General features: G+C 41.1%; 1 protein-coding gene across 1 annotated transcript; it reads right to left on the reverse strand.

Moving 5' to 3' along the window:
• Nucleotides 1–2,066: 2,066 nt before the first annotated feature.
• Nucleotides 2,067–24,987, reverse strand: LOC118414775 (allene oxide synthase-lipoxygenase protein-like). Its single transcript, XM_035819010.1, has 18 exons — nucleotides 24,947–24,987; nucleotides 17,679–17,844; nucleotides 16,467–16,636; nucleotides 15,863–15,999; nucleotides 10,847–10,891; nucleotides 10,596–10,721; nucleotides 10,137–10,234; nucleotides 9,656–9,797; nucleotides 9,270–9,398; nucleotides 8,712–8,808; nucleotides 8,363–8,480; nucleotides 7,769–7,861; nucleotides 7,186–7,246; nucleotides 6,592–6,697; nucleotides 5,717–5,793; nucleotides 4,922–5,098; nucleotides 3,329–3,492; nucleotides 2,067–2,959 (listed from the first exon to the last, which is right to left on the reverse strand). Exons 2-18 carry the CDS (start codon nucleotides 17,834–17,836, stop codon nucleotides 2,842–2,844), a joined length of 2,016 nt encoding a protein of 671 aa, XP_035674903.1. The 5' UTR covers nucleotides 17,837–17,844; nucleotides 24,947–24,987; the 3' UTR covers nucleotides 2,067–2,841.
• Between the last annotated feature and the right edge of the window lie 167 nt (nucleotides 24,988–25,154).

Consider the following 25,154-nt stretch of genomic DNA (forward strand, 5'->3'; position numbering starts at 1 on the left):
CTTTCAAACTTTAGACGAAAATAACTCGAGAATGTGTTGACGCATCGTCATGATTTTTGGTATGTACATAGCCTAAGTGATGACGTACATAATAAAATACTATTATGCAAATCAACAGCTACTTTGCATAATTAATGAGGGTAGATTATAAACCCACTACATTCCATGAAAGAACTTTCAAACCTCTAGGTGCTAGGTACTCAGAAAAATTATCTCATTTTTCTTAACAGTTATTGACCAAAATTTATTTGCCCGTTAATGAGCTAATGGTCAATATAGATTTTTGTCCATTTTGGAAATTCACAAAAACACATCTTTTTTTAAACATCTGCTGCCCCTCACTACAAAAACATTTCGAGCATAACTGTACATCATTTTTCGTATTAGAATATGGGTAATAACATATGCGAGAATCAATAAAATATATGTTGATTTGTGGGGGTTACAGTTGTCAAAAGAAGGTCTATGTTGGGCGACACTAAGGCCGTCCCTTGGTGAAAAATCCTCCATTTTGAAAAATGGTCGTTGCCATGGCAACCGGTGATTGAAGATCTAAAACTTTGCCATTTTTGTAAGTTTGGACCAAGGCCCTACCACCACACAAAACTAAAGAAAAATCTATTTTGGTGTTCGGCCACCCTATGCTTGGTTTTTACAGACAGAGCCTCTGAAATAGATACTAACTTTTACACCACTTCCATCGTTGTCCTTTGTTTGTCCTTTTGTTACCGACTAAACCACAACGCCACCATATGCTAACAAGTTGTATTTTTCCATTCCTCGTTCAAATCAGCATATTAAGACTACAATTCATGGCTGTCACACCTTTATTACCTTTGCCAGAATGGCTAAGGTTATGTTTTGGGCTTGTGAGTCTGTGTGTGTGTCTGTGTGTTAACAGCATAACTCGAGAAGCCTTGGATGGATCCCGATGATATTTGGTAGGTGGGTAGGGGTCGGGAAAACGAAGGTCAAGTTCGATAATGGGCCCCCTAGCGGCTTGCTAAGGTACTGCAGTGGAAACTAAATTTTTTATATCTCGTGTTCTGGACGTGCTGTGGTCATGATTTTTGAGTGGTAGATAGTCCTCGAGGCAGAGAGTAAGTGATGTGAGTTTGGGCCCCCTAGCGGCTTTTTTGGAACTGCAGGCGCCGGTTTCCTTTCAAACTTTGGACGAGAATAACTCTACAACGTGTTGACGGATCGTCATGATTTTTGGTATGTAGATAGAATGAGTGATGACTTACATAATGGTATACTAATTATGCAAATCAACAGCTAATTTGCATAATTAATGAGGAAAATTCATAAATCCACTGCATTCCATGATAGGACTTTCAAACTTGTCACAAAATTGATGAGAAAATATGAACATGTTGACGGATCATCATGTTTTTTGGTATGTAGGTAGCGTAAGTGAAGACCTACATAAAGAGATACCAATTATGCAAATCAACAGCTAATTTGCATAATTAATGAGGATATTTTATAAATTCACTACATTCCATGATAGGACTTTAAAACTTGTCACATATGTAGCTGAGAAAGAGAGAAATGTCAATACATATTTATCATGCAAATGATGATCTCATTTGCATAATTAATTAGAAAATATGAACGTGTTGACGGATCGTCATGATTTTTGGCATGTAGATAGCCCAAGTGAAGACTTATATAATGTGATACTTATTATGCAAAAAAACAGGTAATTTGCATAATTGATTAGGAAAAGTTAATAAATCCACTGCATTCCATTATAGTACTTTCATCAAAGTTGTCACATATGTAACTGAGAAAGAGGGAAGAGAGTAAGAGGTGTATTTAAAGACTTTGAAAGAGAATGGATCAAAGGATCATCATGATTTTTGGTATGCTGATAGCTTAAGTAATGCTTGATACAATTTGATATCAATTAATTGTAACTTGGGATCTAATTTGCATAATGAATGCCGAAATTTTATAAACCAACTCCAAGCATATAATTATAAAGAAAATGAAATGAGTAACGCATTTGTCTGCAGACATCATTCTACATAACAAACCTGGTTTATTTGGCAAAGGTATGTGTTCGTGGAACTCTAGTTTCCGATAAAATCGCTCATAGCATTCCACGTCAAATCTTACACATCAAAATCACGTGCAAATATACTACTCTATCATAAAACATTCATCGCTGTAGATGTCGTCCCTTTATCTACGTCAAGACCACAGCAAAATGCTCATAGCATTTCACGTCAAATTTAACACATCAAATCAAGTGCAAAACTACTATTCTATCATAAAACATTCATCGCTGTGGGTGTTGTTCCTTTATCTACGCCAAGACCGCAACAGCATCCTCATGAAATCCTCTACAACATCAACTCATCAAAATCACATACAAAACCACCATAAAACAGACTTAACGTTTGATTATAAGACCGCAACATTACGGTCATAACATTCAAAAGCGCAACACACGCAAGGGAAACTAATATTGGTTGTGCTATTGCAAACCTTCAACTATTTAAAAGGATGTAATAGGAAATATCACCAAGTAGAGAAATTATCCCTTATCACAAATTATGCAGCCTCATGAAAATCAAATGCCTGTTCTAAATTTCGTAGTAGTAAATCCTAAATTCTTCGTCATTCCATTGATGGCTAATAGACATTGTCATCTAGTCAAACGAGGTAAGTTTTGACTCACTACGTTTGTCACTCTTGCTACAGCAGATTGGTTATTTTAGATTTACGTATTTGGTACTCTTCAAGCTTGCTTACAACACTTAAATGTATATGTATAATATTTCACTTTGTGTTTTTACACCTTGTCTGAAGCTGTTGCTGGAAACTGAGCATTTAGATGCTGATGGCATTGGGGATCCTTTTGGGATCCAGGTAGTCATACGGCCTGAGGCGCTTTGTAGAGTTTTCATACTCGATGTCCTTTGCGACGGTTGCCAAGGCTCGCTGGAATCTAAACAACGATAAGAAATAATAAATAAATAAACAACGATTGAAACAAATACTATGTCTAGCAGTAGTCTGCATTGTAATGACATGAAACAATGTTGTACAATGTTTGTACAACATTGGGTATTAAAGCTTTCCTTTACAAAACGATTACTGTCTCACCTGCTTACTTTTTGGCGCCTGAGAAAAAATTCTGATGGGCATCGAAATGTAGGCAGGTGAGACTATACTGGTCGTGTAAAGATAGATCAAATACCCTGAAACTTCATTATGCATCGACGTTTTTCCTAAACGATTCAAATATTTTGTAGCCAACACTATCTTTACTGATACCTTATTAGTTCAATTTAGAATAAGGATAATTTCCACTCACCCGTGGACGGCTAAGTCCGCCTTTTCACCTTCAAGGTACTTGACGTCGAAGTACCCTAGAGGCTGTGTGGCGCGCTCACTGAGCACGTCGGTCAGCAGGTTGATCTCGGCAGTCTTGGACTTCCCAGGGAGTGCGTCCAAAACATCCTGTTCCGTCAGGGCCACCTTGAAAAACAATGCGGATTATGATAAACGTATGCTCCACAGTTGCCACCCTCCTGTATGCTATATGACAGACTAGAAAGCAGGGAGTTTTAGGACACATCAGTACTACAGGTCCAACATTACATAATGTACGAGGGGTGATCATTAAGTTCTCGTCCCCACCTAGAAATAATAAGCACAACTCAACTTTTGAGGTACAACTTCATAGTATGGAGCATTTTATCCATATCTTCCAAATTTCGAATCATTGCAGTCATTACTTTACAGGCATTCGTTTTTTTGCAAATCAGAAGGTAATTGGCGAGAAAAAAGTGGTGTGAATTGTGATCAGATATGTGTGGGTCGAGTTCCACATGCCGTAAATTAGCAAAAGACATTAATATTGTCAAAATGTTTGATAATGATTCTCTTCCTATTTCAAGCAAAAAGAATTGGGTGTCTGACTTCCAGCAGCGCAAGTTGACCCGCCACATCAGGTCAGGTCAATTGTCCACGTTTTTTTTCATTCTCCCTTACCTAACCTTACTGGGTGTCGACTGCTAAGTAATGATCACAATAATTTGAATTCTGGTACATATTTATGTAAGACTTTATACTTGACATCTATGCTTCGAAATCTGAGCTGTGCTTATTATTTCTCGGTACAGCCGAGGACTTATTGATAACTTCACGTACATGTATAAAGTCTTATATAAATGTGTACCAAAATTCAAATCATTGTGATCATTACGTTGCAGGCGACACCCAGTAACGTTAGGTAAGGGATAACGAAAAAAAGTGGACAATTGATCTGCAACTTGAGGTGTGCGGGTCAAATTTTCTGATCACACTTCACCCTTCTTTTTCTCGCCACTTACCTTCTAATGTAGAAAAAAAACGAATGCCTGGAAAGTAATGACTCCAATGATTTGTTATTTGGAGGAAATTGATAAAAGGCTTCATACTATGACGTTGTGCCTCAAAATTTGAGTTGTGCTTATCATTTCTAGGTGGGGCCGAGAACTTATTGATCACCCCTCGTAGTCTTTGTGTGGTTACCACACTTTGCCCTCTGAAATATGTATAAGCCTTATGAACAGGGATTAAGAACATGTTTCCAGCACAAGAAAAAAAATCTAATTTGTGACCTGTCTTCTGGTCTTCTTAAAGATACGTGAAGACTAGATTGTGCAGGGTATGTCACGGTAGGTGAGATGTGGACATGGGGTGAAAGTGAAACGATATTGGAAGTCGCTGCCATCCCTTGCCCCAATTAAAGGGAGGCTGATATGCCCTGATGTAGGTATCTTATCTATTCATGTGTAGGAAGTTTAAGCTCATTTTCCTCCAGAGGAGAGTGTTATTTTCTAAAGGACCACATCTTTATGTACACAAAATCGACTAAAGTTTTTCATTCATCTACTAACTTTCTCGCCAATGTATACTAAACCTTAGTTTTGGGGGGATTTCCTTCCAGTATGAGCGGCATGTTGGGCACGAAGCCGTACTGGTCCCACTGCATGAAGTTGACGGCTGCGTGCTGCACACTGGCGGTGAAGATGATGGAGGTGACGGTCTTGATCAGCTGATCATTGGTGGAAAAATTCTCAGGATGTTCCTGAGAGAACTATAGAGAAAATGTTGATCAATTAATCATGAGCAAGCTTCACATGATTTCAGTTCCCACTTATCTTTCTCACCAAGTAACATGGTCTAGATCGGTAAATTCACCGACAAAGACTTGCACTTTAATGCTCAAGGCATGCATACCTTATGCTACTGCCTAAATGACCCTGTCAGGAACTCCAAATCCTCGCAAACTACAATTTCAAACTCGGTGCAGGGTGATATAAGGCTGCAGTACGGTTGCAATAGGCAGTGTTTCTGTATCAACCTTACCGGAAATCGTGTGGCCGTGGCCGCGTTGGACAGGTGGCCGCTAAGCCTATTTTTTAATCATTACGAATCCAAGGGACCGACAAAAAGTGGCCACTATGGCCAGGTGGCTGCTATGCAAAGGTGGCCGCTAATACAGGTTTGACTGTATTTAGAAACCAACCCACACCACACTCCACCTTATCATTAACTGTAAAAGAAAGTTGCTTAGGGTTCAGAGGTGAAAATAGACACGTGTGCTACTGAGATATGTATGTGCGTAATTTTAGCCTCGTACAATGGATTAGAGGTGGGTCAGGAAATTCTTTATCAAACCACCATCATACTAAATAGACAGTCAATCACGCACCGGGATTTTCATGTCAGAATGAAGAGCCTTCGCCCATGCTTGAACTTCATGATCTTCTTTCAGCTTCTTGGAGTCATCTTGAATCAAAATGAACAAGAAATCAAGACAACAGGTCGAAGATAAAAAATTTAAGTTCTGCTGCAGTAAAAATGTCACATACCAGGGGGCCCAAAATCGACCTTAACCTTTGTCTTCCCAACACATACCCACATACCAAATGTCATTGTTATCCACGCATCTAGAGTTTCTTGAGTTATGTTGACTACAAACGTCCGGAAATGATGGGCTCCATTTCGTTAAGATATACGAAATGCAATGATAGACTAGTCATATTCAACTTCTAATACAATGTTACATGTATGATGCTTGTTGTTTCCTTGGATTTTATCCAGACATTAGTGACATCTCAATCGATGACGCAAGTCTAACTGTAGTACACTGCAATCACTCTATGACTCAGACTACAGTCACTTTGCATATAAAGGATGTCTCTTGAGAATCATCTCGACAAGCATGTTAGTCTATTAGTTTTCAAGTATGTTCTCTGTGTGAGGCCGGGAGACCCGTTCTTGCAACTGAACTAAGTTGGTCGGAGGTATAGACGACAATCACAGGAGAAGGCATTGAACATTTGTTTTTAAGGCTCGTGGGTTGTGTTCGGGAGTGAAACATTGAATTGTCTTTTATAGTCAAGCTCAATGATTATTTCTGATACAATGTAAATACCTGGACAGTTTGAGTCATTGCATAATCACATAATGTTATCCGGTGTTTAGTCGAAAGATGATGTAGTTTTATAATGAAATTATATACACAAAACCTTATATTTAAATCTATATATAGTTTGGAACTGGAACTAACTATCTTTGACTTACCGTAGAAGTAATTCACAACAGTGGCGACATACTCATGAATGGCATTATAGGTAGGTAAAGCATCGTCGCGGTAGTAGTACTTAGGAAGGGCTTCCTTGTCGTCAACCTATTTCCAATGAAATGCACACGTTAACCGTTGGCGTTTTAATGGTAGCACATTTTTAGAAATTCCCTATAGTATAGACTATTTCATTTCAAACAGATGTGTTCCAATCAAGAAATTAACTATTAAAGCTAAAGGCAGTACTTTTAGGACGATGCCTATATAATCCAGGTAATCCATTTATGATCGACGAAAAACAATCGGCAACAAAACATCCTTGTATTAGAAACGTACTTCTTTGACTTTATACACTCCACAATTAGCTTTTGGCAATATACAAGTAGATTGTAGCTAGTCTTTCTGTGGTCCTAATCAACAAACATGACAAAAACTTGACACGCAGGAACAAATATTCAAATTATTTAATGTACATAAAATTCACACATAATGAAGGATAAGGCTACTCGATGTCATACACAGTGGGTATGAATATTAATTCAAAAGAAAGCCACAAAACGTAGTTTAGTTGTGATGGAACTGGCACCACTTACGCCACGATTCTTCAGATCTTCGGGCAACGAACCATCGATATCAAGACACCAAGTCTTCAGCCTGTTTCAGTGAAAAGTCAGAAACAAAACACATCTGAACAAAAATAGTCATGCACAAAGAGCAAACATAGTACGAGATTCAGACTTTGGATGTCTTTCTTTGCCGACACTACTCGCATACCAAATATCATAAGGATCCATTAACGACCTCTCTAGTTAAGCTGTTTATCATACCCCTGTTACATTATCCACGATCTTCGGGCATATCGATGGAAGATCGGTCATATCTAAGATCGACAGAGGATTGTGCGTATTTTTCACCTGAAAAGCGTCCATGTCACATATAAGCCATACTTTGTACCTTGTGCAATTTTTGTGCAACAAAGTTATTATTATAAGCGAGGCTCGGGCGACTGCCGCAGAATCGTCGTCCGATCGATTTTCGCCAAATGTGACAGTAACATAAGCGAATCCAAACCAAAAACGAACCAGCTCAGAGAAGGCACCGAAGACATTACTTTCTTTGTGAAAGAAAAAACAGAAACGAAAGCTAGATGAGTATGACAGGAACATTTCGGGTCACCTTTCCCGGATGATGTTGTAGCTTCCCTCAACTCCAATCTGCGTGACTTTGTCCAGACCACCTCCAGGACTGATCAAAGTCCACAGGGCGAACCTGTAAGAAAACCGTACAAAACGACAGGTAATAGTCAAAACTACCTGGTAGTCCTATCCTATTGGTTCGATGCCTGAGTATTTGGGCCAGAAATCTAGGCTCAAATCAAGCGTTTCACTAAATCTCCATATCATATAAAATCATCAAGCGGGGGGATGCTGATCGCAAAGTGGTTATCCCTGATTTGTATTAAAAAAAACTGAAGTTTTCATGTTTATCTTTTCTGTATACGGGTTCCATACTGTTGCGGCATATTTAAGTTTTTTTCTTATCAGTGACGTGTATGCAAGGGATTTTACCTTAGTTGGTAGCTTCGTCTGCCTCCACGAAAACACTTTATTGATATGTTAGTAAGCTACTAAAGGCTTGTTAGGGGAAGATGGTTCAAACATTTAACTCCATACAATGGATACCGGATGGAGGATAGACAACCTATTGACTGAAACTGTTTAACTTTAGTTTTCTATACAACGAAGCAAAATAGGCGAATTGTAGACTCACTTGTTGATAGCCATCATGTAGATGAAATGCGGCGCCATGAGTCGAAGAATCGGATGAGATGGGGCCAGGTTTTGTTTTGCCGCGAGGGCGCAGGCCTCAATAAGGAGATGGGTAAAACCTGACAAAGGATATAATGTTCTTATCAACTCCTAATTATGAATATCATCGTCATCATCATCATCTTGGTCGAATTGCCCGGAACACCCTTTCTTTCCAGACGTCCTTGTCCCCCATAGCGTTTTTAGATGTAGATATGGAACAAGGCGACACAGAAGAGGGAAGGAACCATACCAGTCTATAAATCACAAAAAAAATCAAATATGATGAAGCAAAGAAACAAAACTATTACCCAAGTGGGGCACTGCCTCATGGTAACTTGCATCAGCGCAGTTGAACCACATCTTAGCCAGGAGCCACGTGTTAGGGGGGTCACTCGGCAGGAACACCTACGGAGGATTTCAGTATGGAATATCTTAACGTTACGCCATCGCGCTGCGTCCTTTTGCATCCTAGGTACACTGAATTATAGCTAAAGCTTTTTAGGCTATCATAATCATTATAGTAGGTCTTCAGAACAAGGGAATATGTAGATAAACTTCAATCCATTAAAATGCAAATAGAGGCACCAACTAGGAGGCCATTGAATAGAGACATCAACGTGGCAGTTAGCATCTGCCTGTTTGATTGATATAGAAAGTGGTACGGTAACAACGTTCTTTTAACACATAGATAGAAGAATCTCTTTGCAATCTATCACTGGTAAATGATAATGTTGTACAACCGTGCGCTGCTCGAGCGCTGCTCCATAGTGAAAACGCACTCGTGCTTAGTCATAGATGTGTAATTCATAAACCTAAAATGCTTTGCACAATGCTATACTTATAGCCTTTTCATCATTAAGTCCCACCTCATGTGTCTCTTGTGTCTCTTTCTTCGGTTTCTTCGGTTTCTCGGTTTCATTAGGGTACAGCTGAATGGCCACAGGCACGAGGTCCTTCTTGCTGTTGACGAAAAACAAGGCATATGGTGCGCACATCTGAAAAACAAAGGACATTTTCAATACAAGCAACGCTGGTCCAAATTATCAAATCTTTACTGATTTCAACCGGTGGCCTAACCTATCCTCAAAAACATTCATCCTGGGGCCCACCCTAAAGTAAAGAAAAAAAGAGAAGACAGACAACAGCAATATAAATACACCCGACTGTTTATCGCTTTGGAAAAGTGTCTGTAGAATTGATGAACAACATCTACGCTATCTGCATGGGGATGACTGCCGTTGAGTATACTCACGGGCCTCGGGTGTGCGGTATTGGCAAATGAGGTGCCCTTCATGATGGTGTGATCTACGATGTACAGGCGCTTGTCTTCGATGGCCTTCTGTAGAGTCAACCCTTCCAGGAAAGGCTTAACCATACCCTCAGTTACTCCAAACCTGCAAAACATAATGGAGAGTTGTCACGTGACGCCTGGCGCCATGCTGGTAACCTTAATCGCATCTTAGTGAATCATTAGCCAAGCTAGCGTTTCCGGACACTGAATGATTTTTGACCCTATCAAATAATCACTCAATGTAGATTTGCCTATAAATGACAAAAATGCTGTGTACGCAATTTACTAGACCATACAAATGACCTGAGCACAACCACCTTATAGCTTAAGTCTTTAACTGTTTCAATTGCATTCAGGTGAGAGTTGTCCTGCAGACACTACCACAACAAACCCACCAACCCACCGCCTCCCCCCCACACACACACGTTCCAGTTAAACTTACTCTGAGGGAATTCCCTTGCACAACTTGATGGATGTCGGGTTGACTCCTGTCAGACGCTGCGAACCGAAGTTCTCATCGGTGTTCCAATTACTTTTGCCCTGTTTATTACGAAACCAAAGACAAGTTGGAAAGAAACGTCCCATAGAACAAATTAATAAGATAAGAACAAAACGACAGCCTGCCCCACGGGACAGGGGTCATTACCGACTACCTAATAAATTTGACCGTTTGCGCACGTTAAGCTTCCGGAAACAGGCCTACGCTATCCCGAATGATACTAAAGAAGTGGTGAAGATTTGCGTGAGTCAAGTTAAAAAGCTTAATTTGTTGGTGCCCACACGCCAAACACTTCACAATATGTCAATTTTTGTAAAGCGCGACCAAAGTGTACTCAACTGGCTAGACTACAATAGGGCAGGTGACTAAACACAATTACTTGAAAATTCAAATGTCTCTTACCTTAGGCACTCTTCCTGGTGGAAAGGCTTTGTTTATGCTGTCATATGATTCCCAACGCCCATCTTCATCACACAGAAAATGGAGGTCTTTTAGAGTAAGTATCGCTCCAGTCTTAATCATGGACCTCTGCAAATGTTGTGGTTTAAAAAGGTAAACAAAAGACACGTAGATCATATATCACGATAGATAGAGTCTAAAAAATCACGGAATATAATGTTCCTATATGCAAGTAGATCCACAATGATAAATACCCGTTGTTCTGGCAGAAAACGCTCTTCCATAGGTAGCTCCTTCACCTGCAAGACAAAAAGAGTAAGTTGAATGGGGTAGACTATGCAATATTATAGCCGCTGAACATTGAGACATATAAACACGCCGACAATTAACAAACAAGGTATATTGTCAGATGAATTAAGGGGGTCGGAAGCTTTCTTCTACGTTTAAACAGGACACGGTTTGCAACATATGGGTCCTTTCACTTTTATATAGCTCGCAGTGTAACAGTTTTTATTGAGGATTGAATGCTACAAGCCTCTTATCTGATCATTCCATATCCGTCCGCTGAGGCAGCACGTTCAGTGATTATCACTAACAGTGCGATGCCATCCGAAAACAAAGACAGGATTCTGTTAATTAAGGGTTAATGTTATATGGTGCCATAACGCTTCGCTCATTCGTTGGTTCTATCATAGGCGCTAGGCCAATGAATTCTTGTTGATTCGCCCGTACACTATCATTCTGTGCCGAGTTGCCGGGTTGGAAAGTACTGGGGATTACCCGAAGGTCGGGGAAGTCGGCGAAGCCGACCAATCAGCGTTGGAGTTTCTGCACCCGAAGGTCGGCGAAGCCAACCAATCGGCGGAGCCGATTGTGTGCTGAGCAGCGAGCGAAGCGAGCTAGGTGGGAAAGGCCTTTTCTGGGCAATGACCCTAATTGACGCAGCCGCAGAAGGCCTAAAATGAGTCCATACAGTATTTTAGCCTATTTTCAACTTCTGGCATGAAAATGTAAGAAACATTTCTTATTGGTGAGCAGTGTAGGGTGCAGACGTTCAGATTAGGCAAAAAAACAAGGTTTTGGTTCATTTCTTAGGCATGTGCTGACCCCTAATTTCAGGTCATGACCCCTAATTTCAGGTCATAAGAATCCAAGATGGCGGCAAATTCGGATCGGCGCATAACTTATGCTGGCCAGAATTTCTAATAAACAGGCTTTCGGACTCTTGAGATAGCGGGCTGCTGCGTGGGGTGAGTTCTTATGACCTGGAATGTTCACGGATGAGATTATGACACCCTGAACTTGCTAATCTTTACATTACCGCCAATGTAGATTTCCATTGGTGGTAAATGCTCTTCTACTATCGCCGTTTTCTGCAAAATTCTAATATGTAAGTCAAAATTTCGAAGTGATTTATGTTCGTCAAGTTATTTGGAGGCCATTCAACGTACAAAGTGCACATAATAGTTATTTCAATTTAAAATAAACGCCACTGAAATTTGGCCGATTTCCGGGACACTGCGTTACCAGCACAAATAAAACGCATCGGTAGTATATTTACCAAAACCCTGCCACTAACAACATGTAATCGTAATCATTGATTCATTCTTGTAGAACGGTCCATACTCAAATAATCGCTATAATGGCATCTGTTTCACGAAATCTGTATTCCTAAGGAGGTTGGTATTCCTATCTCAGTTCTTACTTCCGGGTTGGCGACGTTACCGATCCCAAAAATCAGACGAAAAAATCAGACGAAAGCAGTGGGAAAAACACGGTCAAAATGTATCTGCAGTGCAGCGTAGCTTTTGTCAGCATGTTGAAACCCTCAAACTTTTCAAACAGTCCCACGAAAGCCGACAAGGCGCCTAAACGGGCCCGCCGTACGATCCCACACCACAACACAGATCGAAAACACGGTAAGTGGTAACTCACATCAGGGAGATCGGTTTCTTACCCATCGAATATTTAAACTTAGGGGGAAGGCGGCGCAAAGGATGACGGGAGCATCTGACGAGGTACTTCCGAATAGGCGGTAAACGGCGCACTCACAAATGTTACCGCGGCAGACAGCGCGCGCGGTAGGGTTCCTGTTACTCAACAAAAACTATTTCCTCTTTGTTGCAAGACAACAACAACTAGAGTTCGGGGACCTCATACCTCCATGAAATATTTATTGCTTTTTTGTGTATGGTATGTATGTATATAGTCGGTTGTATTTGAGAGTAATGGTTATAAATGTTATGGGAAAGTAGTGGTGTATCTATTTAATGACACAGAGGATGTCCATCTGATTAGTAATTATTAAAATGTGACACTTAATTGTGTAATGTGCGTTTAAGAGGTCGACGGCATATGGTAGCGTGGTGTTCCTTAAGCTTGATGTTTGGCATTTAAACTGTCTAAGGTTGTCAGCATTATTGAGGTTCGACTATGTGCCTCAGAGCGGTGTGGTGGGAGGAAGTTGGGAAACTCAGAAAGAAGAAGGGATGTGGCCAACTTTAGTCAGATGGTGATTTGATTTTCCACCAATATGTCATAACATCAGCTGTTCACACGGTACAAAAACGAGATGCACACTTTCCTCTGATAGCCCTACACCAACTGTAAGATGAATACTTGACGCCAACCCCGTCTGCTAAAAAACAAGTACCATTGGCTACGAAAGAGACAACTAACAACTGCCCCTTATCGTAACGAAATCAGAACATCTGTATCGCCCATAAAACTTCTGACACCGAACCCATCTAAGATGAGAGGACCTAATGGCATTTTAATCACCATGTCACTCAAATCAGCAGTACAGTATGTGAGACATCCATACCTGTTAAGCATTACCGTTAAATGTACCTCAACTTCTTACAATTATACTTACGCTTCACATCTCCATGATATCCTAAGCAGACATAAATAAAACTAATTATCATATTAAAAAAACTCGGGGTTCCCCAAACAGCTGTCATACAAATCACCTCACTATCTGCATGGAGCTAAGCCCATTAACAAACACTTAAAGCACGATGCCTGTTCCAATATATCGCAGATATAGGGGTGATTTCTGATTTTATTACATCGATTATAACGACAGATACGGTGCCCAAAATCTCATCGACTCGAGCTTTCATCACACCCCACCAACACAACAAGTATGAAACCAATCCATCCAGCTGTTCTTGAGCAACTGTTAGCTGCTGGCTACATGGCCCACGGGTGATTAATTACCTGACCTACATACGTCACCGGGACATGCCTGTTCCAATACTTCGCAGATATAGGGGTGATTTCTGATATTATTACATCGATTATAACGACAGATACGGCTCCCAAAATCTCATCGATTCGAGCTCATCACACCCCACCAACACAACAAGTATGAAACCAATCCATCCAGCCGTTCTTGAGTAATCATCTACACAGACAGAGACACATAACAGAAAATATAACCTCCATTCCATGACATTTCATGGAGGTAACAACAATTCCGACGCCTATTGCCCATGGTTCTATTCGGTACTAATAGCAAAAGGACCAGGCGTTATGACACCATATACACGGAGGAACATGCGGGTCATTAACGTTATTAGCATATAGCCTATCCAAACTGCATCCGTCTTATTTTGTACGTCATCCGGGGTTGATCTCTTGCTCAGATTGTGACTACTTTGCTTGGTACAGACAGCAGGATCGTTAGAGATAGGATTGTCATTAATGTTTTTATTAAGGCGTTTATGTCAGGGATGTTCTTAGAAATAATATAATCCCAGTCTACAAGTAGGAGTTCAGAATAAAATCCCTCGTTTTATGCTTTTATAATTTAAAGGTATAAAAAAACAGTTAGTTCGTAGGTTGTAACGCGGGGGAATTTTTAAGGACATTTTACCGTATGTAAGTGAGTGATCAAGATCAATTTGACAGTGGTTGGTTTGTACCCCAATTCGTAAAGAGACCCGGTGCACCTGTACATGTTCAGGTCTTACCTGACCGGTAGGTCTCACCGTACTTGCCTTAATTCAGCACTGTCCGAAATATCGCACGTAACTTGCGGCGTACCACAAGGATCAATCCTTGGGCCGCTCCTGTTTATTTTGTACATCAATGATCTTCCCAACTGTATTCAGTCATGCAGGGTAGCAATGTACGCTGATGACACTATCATATACTTTGCACACCGTAGCCTGGAGACAATAAAGCAGGCAATTCAATGTGACTCTACTCTACTTGTGCAGTGGTTCACTGACAATAAGCTCTCCCTAAATCCAACGAAATGCAAAGCTATGCTTGTCGGAAAACAGAGGTCAAAAGCCGTATACATTAGCAGGGTCTAACCTTGATCAGGTACACACATTTAAGTACTTAGGTGTAGTACTTGACAGTGCTCTACAGTGGAATGATCACATCAGTCATGTCACAAAGAAACTCTCCCAAGTTATCGGTATCATGAAGTGTCTCAAGCCTTTCATCAACAAACAAGCCTTACTGACAATGTATTCATCACTTTTCCTTCCACACTTACAGTACTGTAGTACTGTCTGGGACCAAGGTAGCAAGGTTTACATAGAAAAACTACAGAAACTCCAAAACAGGGCAGGTAGGGTTATCCTGGGCTGTCCCTTCTACACACCCAGTGAAACCATTATGCATACACTTGGATGGACCCCCGTGGTGGACATCCTTAAGAGGAACAAATCGGTACTTGTTTTCAAGGCATTGAACGGAATGTCCCCTCCCCACATTTCAGGCCTATTCACAGAGCTAAGGGGGATTCATTCCCACAACACACGACTCAGAGCACAGGGTGGACTACAATTACCCAAAGCTCATCTTCAGTACAAAAAGAAATCCCTTTCATGTAGTGGTGCGGTATTATGGAACTCACTTCCAGCTAGAGTGAAAGCAGCAGCCTCTGTTCAGTCTTTTAAACACATGTATAAAAAGGAATGCCTTACCACTTAACAGTTTATTTTGTTTTGTTTATAAATCATTGATATGCAAATTCCATTCTACCTTATTTACTTTACTTATCATTATGAGTTTGCTTATATTGGCTGTATGTATCTTCTTTGGTTTGTTGTATTATACTTTATGTTTGATGTATTTAAGTGTTTTTGAACCTTTGTTTTATGATGTAACGCAGGGCACATTGAAAACCACCGTAGTGGCGATGTGTCGTCCCTGGCTAAATAAATAAATGAAATGAAATGTAGTGATTGGTCACTTAATTTCTCAAGAAGGCTAAAAGGAGACTAAATAAATGAATCAATTGATCATACCATGGGCAGAAGACCATCCACGAAGGTGAAAGATGCGTAGCGCTCTGTCATACCCTTGAGCTCCTCACTCCTTTTTTCCTGGTCTCCATCATAATAAGGAAGCGCACATCCTCCACGTGCGAGACGAAGGGACGTACCTGAATGAGAGAATTGTGCAAGTTTCAATGCAATGGTCTTCGATGTCATCCTAGCATATGTTACACAATCTCTTTCTTTGTCAGAGGCTTATTGAACTTCCTGGTCCAAGGGCTAAATGTCCATCCACTAAACTGAAAATGATTACTAATGAAATAGCTCAGGATTCTTTATCGTTATGAAAACACCGGATTCCTTGTTACCATTGAAACCAGTCAATACAGCCTCCAACACGATTGCAACAGACGTTTTTTTTATTTGACAATATTCCCTCAATAATCTACAGGATAATAATGTTCTTAGTTCAATGATTTACTTGGCTTGACGGTCATAGTAAAAGAAAACCACCAAAGACACAGAAAACATTACATTTATCGCTATGTTTCTACACGTTCGAATGTAATATTGACATTGTATAGATGTGTAGAATGCGTGTGTGTGTGTGGGGGGGGGGGGGGTTGATACTGACCTGCTTTCACCCAACGGTTCACGGGGAAGTGGAAGGTTGGACCGTGGTGGCGCGGCTCAAGGTGGACCGAGATGGACTCGCAGTACCAGTCGTCATCATGGCAGCTGTTGTCCCGACTCACCACCAGTTCACGAACAGGGGGGCATACTTTGACATCCTTCAGGTCGTACCTGCGTTATATGTTTCGACATTAGAAGGTTTATAGCTAGTTTAAAAGAACTTGTTTCATTCGTTATTGTATATTTCTCGCTGATTTTGTCAGTGACTCTCACAAGACAACGGATGTGCATATACAGCATAATACAGACAGGAAATAAGATCTTTCTGGGACCTTTGACATAACTTGAAATCCCTGCCACGTCCCGATCCATGCCGTGCCTACAAAATGAATTGCAAACATGCACAAGCTACAAAAAATTGTCAGAAATATTGTAAAAAAAACTCAACGAAATCAATAAATTGAAAACATACACAAACAACATACAGACAATGTAGTGTCAAAAAACCTCAATGAAATCATTTAGCGATGCCTAACATATGTATGCACAAGTACAACATGTTAGCTCAATTGAATTGATAATCCTGACCACTGTGTTAGAAGTTGTCATGGAATGGGGCAATTCTGTACACCTAAAAGGCGAGTTAATAAATCCAAATTTATTTATAGGCATTATACATTAGGTCTACCTTTGACAATAAGTTGAGTTAGAATTCCTACTGACTTTGTCACGTACAGCACTTTGCACATGGCTATAGGTAAAATTCAAAATTTTCGCCAAATGCAAAAAATTGGCCAACTTTCAGGGACAACCACGTGACTTACTTCCACGACACAAAACTCTACAAAATGTTATTTGATACCTAGATCTACATTTGACGAAGTTCAATTAGAATTCTAATTTACTTTGTCCGGTAAACTACTTTGAACACGGCTAGAATTCACAATTTTCGCCAAATGCAAAAATCACATACTTTAAGCGACAATCGCATTACTAAATTTTCAGGATTTTGAGGAGCTGAGGGCCAAGGACTTTTACTTTGTAAAATATGAGCCAAATCGATTTTTGACCCCTGCCACCATTGTTTGATCCTGACAGAAATTTGCTCTTAAGGAAAAGAAGCAAAGTACAAAAGAAAAGCTGGATATAAGAATTTAGTCTAAATCTTTTTTTTCACATTTTGAGCAGTCTTAGATGACATGTTTGTACTTACTTGCCCTCTTGTCCTTTTTCGAAGTCGTTTTTCCACCACACGTCAAGTAGATACTCATCAGACTCTTGCCCGTTGTCGCTTATGATCTTGATAAATACATTTCCATCCGTCCCTGAACCATAGTGGCTTCCCGTCTTAGTTTTGACACGGACGTCCATTTTAGACACTGCATATATAGAAAATGTTTATCAAAATGACATAGATGGTATGCTGGTGTAATCACCCTATGTTGTAACACGTCAGCTTCTCAGGCACGCGGCGGATGGTGGTCACATAAAGGCCGGGGCACAACCCACCGTACGTGCAATTTGTCCATACGTTTTTTGTGGAGGCCACGTCCGCCACGTATTCCTGAAAACGTTCAGGCTGTACAGGGCAGGTGCGTCGCCCGTACTGGCACAGACGGGGGGCGAATCCGCAGTCTGAACGCAGAGAAAGTTCTGCATGCACTTAAATTTCTATGTCGTGTCTGCGTGCTCCCAAATCCGTCGGATTCCCTACGAGTTAGTACGGAGGCGGTACTTACCACTTACGGACACCAAAAGATTGCCCACGTTTTGGCACGTAGACAGCACGTATTTGCACGTACGACGGGTTGTGCCCCGGGCTTAAGCCGGTTCATTGGTTGAACTGCACACACGCGTTGTCAAATTAAGGTGAAGGCCCATGACGTGTAAACAAAGCTTGTACAGACGTATTTTGTTTATGGCTTAGGGACCTTCAACTTTGACATGTTACCCACAATGCGCATGGGCATGGCTTATTTCGTCGATTGACCTGTCATGCCTTGTCTTATAAACTTATATCAGTATGGAATGTGATGGTCATGTGATTTGCGACTTTACAGCATAGAAGCCTACTGACAACTACATAGTACACCGTAAAGAGGGAAAAACTGGCCCAGGAGGTGGTGTATTCCAGGCAAACAGGGATGATCTGATTGTCACCCACAGACCAGATCTGGACACAGACTGTGAGATCATTTGGACACAAACCCAACTTGCAGGAAAGAAACCGCTAATGATTGGTACATACTACAGGCCACCGTCGGACTAGGGCAATAGTCTGGATGAGTTTGACAGCTCTATAAATAAAGTGGGAAAGAAGATAAACTCCGACAACGTAATTATTCTTGGAGATTTTAACATCCTGGTATTAATTGGGATGCTAGCACAACAGACAACGCTCAGAACCATACAGGACAGGCACAGAAACTACTACACTTAGTGGACAACCATGGGCTATTCCAAACAGTTCAGGAACCAACAAGAAATAGTAATTTTTGGACCTGGTCTTAGTTAATAACCCAAACATAATTGAAAAAAACACAGTTGTTCCGGGAATAAGTGACCATGACATGGTTCTAGTGGACGTAAACTTGGCACCCAAACAGAACAAAAAACCAAAAAGGAAAGTGTACATTCGTACCAAATCTGACGAGCCGGCTATCAAGAATGACCTTGAGGACTATGCAACAAACTTTAACATGAGAACAAAAGACATGTCAGTGACACAGAAATGGGATAACTTCAAAGACAAAATGAAGCACACAATAAACAAGCACATTCCTAGTAAAATGACATCAAGCAGATACAACTTATCCTGGTTTAACAGAAACTTTTAAGAAGGCACTGTCGGAAGAAGCAACGTCTTTACAATAAAGCTAAGAGAACAGGACAAGAGGAAGACGGGAACACATATAAGAAAGTAAAAAAAGTTCAGAAAAGCATTAGCTAGATCAGCACACTCAAAATACGTGGCAAACATACTGGGATAAGCTATAACTGACAAACCCAAAACATTCTGGTCATACATAAAAGGCCTGAGGAGAGACCTTGTCGGGGTAGCCACTCTAAAGGTTGGGAGTACCATCATAAGTGACAGTGAGAAAAAAGCAGAGGCACTCAGTTCACAGTTTAAAAGTGTATTCACAGAAGAAGATACCACAGACATGCCATCTCTTGGAAACCCCTGCACCCCTCCTATGGAGCAAATAGACATTTCTACTTATGGTGTTGAAAAAATGTTGCAAGGCCTCAATCCCTCCAAAGCATCCGGTCCAGACCAAATACCTCCTTGCTTCCTCAAAATGACAGCCAGTGAAATCGCTCCTGTTTTAACCAACATTTTCCAACAATCGCTTGACACAGGAGAAATCCCCAAAGACTGGAGAGATGCAAATATATGCGCCATTTTCAAAAAGGGAGACAGAGCGATCCCTAGTAACTACAGACCTGTTGCACTCACCAGTATTTCCTGTAAACTACTGGAACACATTATCCACAGCCATATCATGAAACACCTAGAAGGCCAAAATATACTAAAGGACTACCAGCATGGTTTCAGAGCAAAGTGATCCACAGAAACACAGCTTATTTTAACAGTTCACGACATAGCTGGGGCACTGAACAATAAAAGACAGGTGGATCTAGCAATACTCGATTTCACTAAAGCCTTCGATAAAGTCCCACATAGCAGACTCATATCAAAACTGGAGTTCTATGGAATTCAAGGTACTACACTTAACTGGCTGAAGGCTTTCCTGACGAATAGAGAGCAAACAGTAGTGGTTGAAGGGAAGGCCTCAGCTCCAGTTAAAGTAGCGTCGGGAGTTCCGCAAGGGACTGTGCTGGGACCATTGCTCTTCCTCTTGTACATAAACGACTTACCAGACCAGCTCGATTCAAGTGTGAGGTTATTCGCCGATGATTGTCTGTTATATATAGAGGTATCCACACAAAATGATTCACAAGTTCTTCAGAAAGATCTGAACACCCTGGAAGAATGGCAAAGGAAATGGCTTATGCAGTTCAATCCTGCTAAGTGCTATATCATGCACATAACGAACAAACGAACACCAAATATGTCCCCTTACCAGTTTTGTGGTCAGACATTAGAAACTACAAAAACCCACACATACCTGGGTGTTACATTAACAACTGGGCTGAAGTGGGATGTCCATGTTAACAAAATAACAACCAAGGCTAAACAGACATTGGGAGTGATCAAACGTAACTTGTGGGCATGCCCAACCAGGGTAAAATCACTTGCATACACGTCACTAGTAAGACCTAACCTTGAATATGCCGCCACAGTATGGGACCCGTATACAAAGAAAGACAAAGATGAACTTGAAAGGCTACAGAACCAAGCTGCCCGATTCTGCACAAACAACTATAACAGGGATTCTAGTGTTACCAAAATGAAAACAGATTTGCAGTGGATGTCACTTGAAGACAAAAGGAAAATGTCCAGACTTTGCATGATGTACAAAATGACCAATAAACTGGTGGACGTACCAACTGATAAGTTAAGTATCTAATACCAGCTCAAAAAAGAACAAGAAGCAGTCATGCCTTCAAATACCAGAGTTACCAACCTAGGATTGATGTGTTCAAAAATCCGTACTTTAGCAGAACTATCGTAGGGTGGAATTTGTTATCACCAAGTACAGTAGGGGCATCTTCTCTGGGTAGTTTTAATAAAGAACGCTTGCACATAGATGGGCAAAAGTTAGGTGTAACGAGTCGTTCGGTGTAATGTAGCCAGCTGCTGCCGCGCCGCGTGCCTGCGAAGCTGGTGTGTTACGCCAAAACGGCGGTTGTACCGGCTGTATAGATACAGATACAGATACAGAAGCCGTCAATTTTTATTCAAGGTACACTATGTCAAATTTTGGTCCAAAATTAAAAAGTATTATCGAAATTAACAAATTAACAAGTGACCGTAGGTAACATACTCTGTGACCTAATTATGGTTTATGTCGGTTGTGATGTTTTCTGTGGTGTATGACTTGGTGTTTATATCGCATACAGAGCACATCACATCACAAAAACTTAGTCAAAAGCTAACATACCTATCACTGCCAAATTTAAAACACAGTCCTGTACGCATTAACAGAAAAATCAGCGTCTCAACCGAACGACACCAAATGAAAACAGCCACACAGCTTCACAATTGATACCTTAATAGCTTTAGACCCACACCATTTTAAAAAGTGGGGCAGTGTCAGCTGTGGACAGCTGCCCACACGACCCCATATCTGCTTCGATATAAGTAATTGCCAAACCCCATCGTCTATAGGCCAGCTGTTCCACAATACCAGGGAAATAGGGGTGATTTCTCAAATTATTACATCGACAATGAAAACAGCTACCGCGAAAAAAAAAAGATCCCAAGGATCAAACACGTTATAACCATAAAATGCATATGACTATCAACCACGCAAAATGTTAGCAGTATGGCTATGTCAAACCAACCTCAATACTGGAAACGCAAAACTCGAACGAGATGGCGATATTCTGACGAGGACAACATCTGCTTGACGATATTAAATTACCACAAGGCTTAATGCGAAGACCTGAGCCACAATACCGGACGGCGTAGGGGTGAAAACTGAAATTATTACATCCATAACAAAAACAAGAAAACACCGTGCATCATCGTCTAACTCTGTGCAGAGGACCTGCCAAACCACAAACGTATGCGACAGCGGGAACATGCAGATACCGATGCGAACGCATGTTACATTGACGATCAGTGAACATCACCCATCTGCTTGCAATATTCAGATAAAGCGGCCCTGGACCAAAACACCGTAAGACGAACAATTTATAGGGATGATATTTTATTACATCCATAACAAAACCAGCTGCCGCGAAAAAAAACACGTGCATCATCGTCAACCTCAGTGCAGAGGACCTGCCAAACCACGTAGGATTCAGACGACGGGAACATGCAGATACAGCTGCGAACGCGCGAAAACGTGACAAAACTAAAGTCACGCATCTGCTTGACAATATCAAATTACCGCAGGACCCACATACAGCGGATCTGGACCAATACACCGGAAGACGAACATTTTGTAGGGGTGATATTTTATTACATTCATAACAAAACCAGCTGCCGCCCCCAAAAAAAACGCGTGCATCATCGTCAACCTCAGTGCAGAGGACCTGCCAAACCACATAGGATTCAGACGACGGGAGCATACAGATACAGCTGCGAACGCGCGAAAACGTGACAAAACTAAGAGTCTGTCGCCAGAGGTTACCCTCTGGTCACAGACTAACAAAACGTAGACACGAATGATCTATACAACAGCTTTCTAGAACATTTGCCTCGAAACTGCCACCGGTATTCCAAAATCCACCCACCCCCCTCCCCCGTGGGGGTAAATCAGTTACAATCCAGGCTGGCTAGATAGGAGATCTTTTTCTTTTGAAACACCCATATCTTATCACTTCAAAGTAGTGCAAAGATGGGGGTTTACAGGCGCTATGGTGAAACTGTCAACCGACGCTGGGCCATGTTTCCATAAAAAAAGCCATATTTGGCCATGTTTCCGTAAAAAAAATCAAATTTTAAAAAAATGTTCGTAGAATGAAATGATGTTGCAACTTTTCTCCCTAAATATTAGTATGCAGTGCTATGATGGATTTAACTTACGTACTAAATAAATGGTAGGAAAATCTACTTTTGTATTGTAAAAATCCTACATAGTGGGCTTTTAAACTCCTACATTGTTAGACTTAGATCTGCCCATGGGCACATTACATACACTGTTGCGGTCATAGTAATACAGACTGCCATTCTTCTTCTTCTTCCGTTGAGGTCGACTGCCTTTGAATAGTAAGCAAACAAATCTTTGAAATCACTTGAGCGAATCTTTGAACTTCAGAAATCACTTGAACAAAGAATGGTGGTGTACCATTACATTGGTCTTTGGAACTGCTGAAATCACTTGGACAAAGCAGGGTGTACCATTACAATGGTCTATTGCCATGGGTATGGCCACAAAATCTTTTAAAATACTGCATATATTCTGATTCTATAAACAAGGGCATGCTAAATACTGGGGAAGGATTCGATGTGTGAAAAAAACAAGTCGAGAAAAATTATGTTTTCATAAAAGACATGTACATGTAAGTTATGGTTTACGTTCCCTAGTTCTACTTCAATTTTATACGCCCATACGCGGTAATATGCCTCACTGCCACTCTGTATGTTCTAGACTATATCTCGTTCAATCCGACTGAGGTTGATATTCTTAAACTGTCTTCTATTAAGAGATAGCGACAGAAACGCCACATCTTGATAAGAAGGAGAAAGTGTATTTCCAGGTAAAGATCACTTTTTATGATCCTTTAAAGAAATGTCACATAAAAAAAAACGCCAAAACAGCTTTTGTCACGTCATGGACATGAAATCTTAATGATAATCTCATGAGAGTAAGGTGTTCATGACGCGAAGCCCTGCTGGCGGCTGCATGATCAATGGCTGCAGTTGTCCCTTACGTACATGCAATTGCACCCACCTACAAAAGGAATGCGTTCATACTTCTCATCGTGCGGTCTTGGCAAGACCTTCCCGGCATAAGTAATGACCAGTAAATTAGCACCTTCGTTCATGGTTCTATCTGACTCCATGCGGCTGCAGGGCCAAATTGGGGCTTGAGAGTGGCCCTTGTTGCTTTGATTTCAAGCCTTCCAACTTAAAATCAGCCCGCGCCTTTGTGAAAACTTAAGCCTCCCCTGGGTGTACAGAAAGTTCCATTTCTTTCCATTTCGTGTTTTCTGTACACCACCTTCCATCCAGTATAATACAGAAAGCTCCAGGTGTTAATGTGTATTACTAAAACTAAGGCCACAACCCGCCGTACGTGCAAATACGTGCTGTCTACGTGCCAAAACGTGGGCAATCTTTTGGGATCCGTAAGTGTTAAGTACCGCCTCCGTACGAACTTGTAGGGAATCCGACGGATTTTGGAGCACGCAGACACACCGTAGAACTTTACGTGCAGGCAAAACTTTGTGTGCCATCGGGCTGTGGAATCGCCACCCCTACGTGCCAGTACGGGCGACGCGCCTGCCCTGTACAGCCTGAACGTTTTCAGAAATACGTGGCGGACGTGGCCTACCAAAAAACATACGGACAAATTGCACGTTTGGCAGGTTGTGCCCTTAGCTTAAGCCTGTTAAATTTCCCCTAGGCCGTCCGGGTCACCCTTGCTTTATGATCACGGATGCTTGTATCGTCAGTCAGACGGGCGTACTTAACAGGCGAGACGCATGAGCGTAAGAGCCTACAAGTCTTAATGTTCAAGTTGCAATCCGTCTTTGATTACACATGTCTAGATCTAAAACGTCTTTGAAAAGTAGAACATAGTAATTGAGTAACTGGGCATTTTTAATGGAATCAGTTTAGGCAAGTACAACGAATAGAGAACAGCCGAAGGCAGTTAAAAACAAGCAGAGTCTTCAACTCACCGCTGTAGTGTTAATGTGGGTAGAAGATGGGGCGCCAGGTACCTGTGACTGGAAGTACTGCGGGGTGTACGTGCGTCGAGCTTGAAGGTGTTAATGGGCAGACCAGACGAAATAGTCTCCTTATATAACAGACATAGCGGGCACTGCTCAATATCATTGGCTTTTATAATTTTTGTCCCAGGAAAAACACTCGTCGTCTATGCGTCTA

The sequence above is a fragment of the Branchiostoma floridae genome, chromosome 4, assembly GCF_000003815.2.
Source record: "Branchiostoma floridae strain S238N-H82 chromosome 4, Bfl_VNyyK, whole genome shotgun sequence".
Classification (NCBI taxonomy): Eukaryota; Metazoa; Chordata; class Leptocardii; order Amphioxiformes; family Branchiostomatidae; genus Branchiostoma; species Branchiostoma floridae.